Here is a 4,867-nt window from a genome sequence, read left to right as displayed (position 1 = left end):
TTTTTTTTTTTTCTTTTCCTCAGAGTCGGATGTGTTTGAAATTGTCCTCCCAATCACTGTCTTCGTGCTGAGTGATGATGACTTTTTCCAAGAGGATGCTGAGGAGCAAGCAGCGTCGGTGCCCGAGTTGAAGGCGGGTGAGCAGGAGGCTGACTTAAACAATAGGACTTTCAAAAAAAGCAATGTGACACCTTCAAATGACAGTAACAGCTTAAGAATTTGGGAAGAAAACAAGTCTGCTTCAAGTCAGGATAATAGTATGAAATACTCTGAAGAAAAATGGGTTGCTGAGAGTGTGTGTAACAGATCTAAATCATCTTTAAGTGACTGGTGTGATTCAGACATGGATAAGTGTAGTCAAAATTATGTGTTGTCTACGTGGTCTTGCAAAACAGAGCTTACAGAGAGAAATGAAACCAGTGACAGAAAAGAATGTGATGGTGACGATGTCTTTCAGAAGATTCCTCCTCTCCTCTCTTCTGCTGGCAATGAGGGTAGAGATGAGACCGTTGAGGCAAGCAGACAATTGACATTGGCAGCGATACTCAAAGATAAAGAGAAACTTGTCAATGTTTCAAGTGTTCTTACTGATGGCAGTCAAGAGAAACAACCAGAAATCCACAAGGAGATGGAGACAATTGTTGAAATGGAAGGTAACTTGTTAATAAGACTTGTGCAAGAGTTTATGAAATCTGGTAAATCTCAAGTTAGTGTAGTAGGTAGGAAAATGTATAGGAAGAATGTCAGTCGAATTTATTTTAGGTAAGCATTTCGACATAGAGTAATATCATATGCAGCAGAAAAAGAACATTGAGTGGAGTAGGCTTAGTTCTTTCACAGACTCCCGTGAAACATGGTGAAACCACAATAAATTGGTACTGTTTCATTCTGCTGGAGTTTGCAAAAGGGCAGCCTTACATTAGGGAAAAGGTTCTGAACATAAAAACTTGGGTTAAAGGTTTTGTTATCCCAATTAGAGATATTAGGGAGAGACTACCAACAGACGGTTACTCTGTGTCACAACAAGCAATGTAAGCAAAGACTGAGAGAAGCATAATTTAGGCTTAAACTCCACCATTCCTTATGAGGAATATAGATGGAACAGCAGATGGAAGTCCTTCAGGAGGAAAGGTGTAGAGAATTACTGAGAGTACTTTCCCCTCTAACAGACAAAAGAGAGCAGAAGGAGCTTCATATTTGTGAGACTGGAGCCCTAGCAAAGTTTGGTGCAAGTACTTTCGTAGGAGTTCTGGTGTAGAGCTGTTTCATTAAAAACTGTAGGGGATGCAGTGTTGTCCTGTGAAGTTCAGACCTTTGAGTGAAAAGAGAAAGTGGAAAGAAGGAGGGTCCTAACTAGGATTTCTTCTCTTAAAACATTATTTAAATGCAGGGAAATATGTAGAGAGACATTAGGAAGGAAGTGGAGATAGGAAAATATTAAGGAAGAAGAAGGAATGAAGAGGCAGCAGGTCATTAGACAATTTGGGATTATTACTACCAATTAATTGTGAACATTGACGTTTGTATGAAATGGTCACGCATGTGACTTTTTTATCCCCTTGTAGATCCTGATTCTTCAAAGAATGGAGATAATGAAGCTAATAGCAGAAAAAGAAAGAGAAGCAAATTTGAAGATGAAACTCTGAGTTCTCTTTTGGAACATGACTTGAAAGAAGAACCGAAATTTACGTATAATTGTTCTGCTCTGTTTCTTAATGGATGTTTGCCTACTCCAGAAGAATTGCTAAAGGATGTAGGGAAATGGGAGATGAATCCCTCCACTTCTGCTGAATCAAATACTACAGGAGAGCATATTTATAAGACATTAACGCCATTTCCTAAAAAAGGATCTCGGCAACAAAAAGTTGTTTCTCCTCATGCAAGTCCCAAAGAATTCCAAAACCAGCAAGAAGGTTTAGCATGGTTAAGTAATAGTGTGACCATCAAACCTCTTTCGAAACCATCTTGTTGTAAAGATAAGCATGAAAAATTGAATTTGAAGTGCAGGTTTTGTGATTCTGTATATAAATGCAATGCGCATTTAAAGAAACATGTTTATTCAGCTCATAAAGATAAGAAAATATATAAATGCTGCTTTTGTAAAAGAACCTTTTTCTTTTCTGTCAACCTTAAGAATCACCTTAAATTTCATAAGAAAATGACTAGGTTGCAAAAGGCAAGAAAAAATAGAATAAATGCGAGAAAAGTTAGGCAGAGATCTGAAGAAAGAAAATCTGAGACCAAGAAAAGAGAAAGTAAATACGAAAAATTTTTCATCAAAATTGAAAGGGACTTTACACCTCTGGGCATGCCAGTTAGTTTTTCCTGCAAAATGTGTTTCTTTGCTTCATCAAATCCTAGGATTTTTATTCATCACATGAAGGGACATAAAGAGAGACCACCTTACCAGTGTCCTCAGTGTGACTATTCCTGCATTAGCTTATCCTATTTGTTAAATCACATGTACTGGCATGCTGGGTATAAGCTGTACCAGTGCAGGTTTTGCACCTTTTTTTCATTATATTTTGCAAGCATGGTAAGGCATAGCTACATACACACAGGGGCTAAACCATATTCCTGTGAGTTCTGCCAGTCAGCATTCACAACCACCACTGGGTTAAAGAGACACAGAAGATTACATGGAGCCAAAGAAACATGCCAAGGGCAGCAACTTGACTTTGTAAGTGGAAGAAAGAGAATTCAAAGACCTTCAAAGAGTTATACATGTGATGAGTGTAACCTAGTGTTTTACACTAGAGGACATCTCAGCTTTCATAAGAAATTTCATGAACAGTTTCAGGCTACTGCTAATGGTTATACAAATCAGAGCAATGAATATCATAAAAGTAAAATATGCAAAGCTGACAGTGATTCTCAGGACCGTGTTTCTCTGTGTCTTTCTGGTAAAGAAAATGATTGTCTCAGTGACGGAATGCTGGCTTCAGAAGTAGACTTTGAGTGGGCCGGTGAGGCGTGGGACAATAAGAAAATGTGCTCTGGAAAGAAATTCCCTGAAAACAGCCATGGAAGCAACGGCTTACCTGTTATTGGGAATAGATCAGAAGTTCCTCTGAATTCATACAAAATGGACACTGTCATTTGCAAAGAGGAATTTCTCTTCAACTCCAAGGCCTCTCATTCACAGGTTCAAGATGATGATGCATATCATAGATTGGTGGAAGACTTAAAGGATGCGTGGCCTTCCAATTTGTCTACATTCAAAATGCACAAGTGCCAACACTGCAGTTACGCTACCGCAGTTCATAGTGACTTCAAGCTGCACCTAAAAATACATGCAGGTGAAAGACCATTTGTGTGTAAAGAATGCAATAAGACGTTTAAAACATCAAACCGTTTGCAGAAACACAGCCTTATTCACGTAAAGAATGGATATGAGTTTGGCCATTGCATCTATGTAGATAGCCGTTCAGAGAACCTTGAATTGCATCGTGAAATGGATGTAGGCTTGTGTCCAGAAAGAGATTTTGGTTCCTCGGAAGGTTCAAACACCATCCATTCTTTTCTTGGTTCAGAAGTCTGTGGAGGACAGCCAGATGTCCAGAGGGGCAAAACAAATGATTTGCTAGCACAAAGTCAGCCACGATTCTATCAGTGTGCAGAGTGTGAGTACACTACGTACATTTTAAGCAACCTTGAGCTACATGTAAGAACTCACACAGGTGAGAAACCTTACAGCTGCAGCGTTTGTCAGAAGAAGTTTCGTACTTCCAGTCACCTGAAAAGGCACAGAGTCACGCATTTTAACATGGAGCATCTCAAGTGCAGGAACTGTGACTATTCAACAAACAAATGGCTGTCCTTGAAACAGCATCTGGCTTCACACTCCTGTGAGGAAAGCTCATCTACTGGCTGCTTCTACGAACAAAAGCAGCTGCCTGTCAAAACATACACATGTGAAGAGTGTGGCTATTCCACAGCCCACAATGGAAACTTGAAGCCACACTTGAGAATTCATACAGGGGAGAAGCCGTTCAAGTGCGGTCAGTGCACCGTTGCTTTCCGCACATCTAGCCACCTGAAGCGCCACTTACTGACTCATTTAAAGTTGCACTGCAGAAGGTGTAAATTTTCTACGGTAGATAAACGTGCTTTCCAAAAGCATGTGAAAACACACCAAAAAATGTACAAGTGTGGAAAGTGTAATGTGACTCTGCCTACCAAAAAACTTCTGGAAAAGCATAAGCAGCAACATAAGCTTGGAATTTAAGCTTGGGAATTGCAAGTTGGCACTTGGTTCTGGAGAGGTTTGCATGTCCTGAATTTATTCATTGCTTTACATTCTCCTGCTTTCCCCAGAACGATGGCTGGTAATGGGTGCATGTAGCGTTTTGGTCCAGAGTGAAACTCGGGATATTGGTTTGCACCAGGTTCTTCTGAGACCTTCAGTTCTAACACAGGCTGTGGTACAGAAGGTCTTGGAGGCACTTTTCCATGCTCGAGTGACTTCTTAATATTATGAGGTCAGTTACGATTTGGCCAATGTTCATCAGGTTAAACAGTTACTGTGTGCCACTTGTTTTCTTGCAAAAAATCAATTGAATCTTTTTGCCTAACTGAATGTTTAAACGGAGGGAAGGAAGTGCACATTATATCGTATAGAAATAACTTTTCATTTAAAAATTGTCAATGTTTTTGGAGGCTTAATGGTACCTCCCATCTGCTGAAAGTTGCATTCCCTACTCTCAGGTTCTCTTGCAATACTTGCAAGAGAAAAAAAATAGTATCTCACAAAATTACAGAAACAAAGGATTCATGTCATCACAGGATAACTGGGATATGAAAATGTTATTCTGTATGTGTGTGTATGTATAAGGTTTATTAGACAGTTGCTGCACTTTTGATAGTT

The 4,867-nt window shown here is 39.5% G+C and overlaps 1 protein-coding gene across 1 annotated transcript; it reads left to right on the top strand.

Annotated features, from left to right (window-relative positions):
• Positions 1-343: 343 nt before the first annotated feature.
• Positions 344-4,228, top strand: LOC104616306 (zinc finger protein 3-like). The gene is made up of 3 exons (XM_010291861.1): positions 344-653; positions 1,566-1,689; positions 2,758-4,228. The coding sequence occupies exons 1-3, from the start codon at positions 344-346 to the stop codon at positions 4,226-4,228; spliced, it is 1,905 nt and encodes a 634-aa protein (XP_010290163.1).
• Positions 4,229-4,867: the final 639 nt, after the last annotated feature.

Source organism: Phaethon lepturus, unplaced genomic scaffold (genome assembly GCF_000687285.1).
Source record: "Phaethon lepturus isolate BGI_N335 unplaced genomic scaffold, ASM68728v1 scaffold26137, whole genome shotgun sequence".
Lineage (NCBI taxonomy): Eukaryota > Metazoa > Chordata > Aves > Phaethontiformes > Phaethontidae > Phaethon > Phaethon lepturus.
The sequence above is the reverse complement of the archived record's forward strand: the minus strand, read 5'-3'. Positions and strand labels throughout refer to the sequence as shown.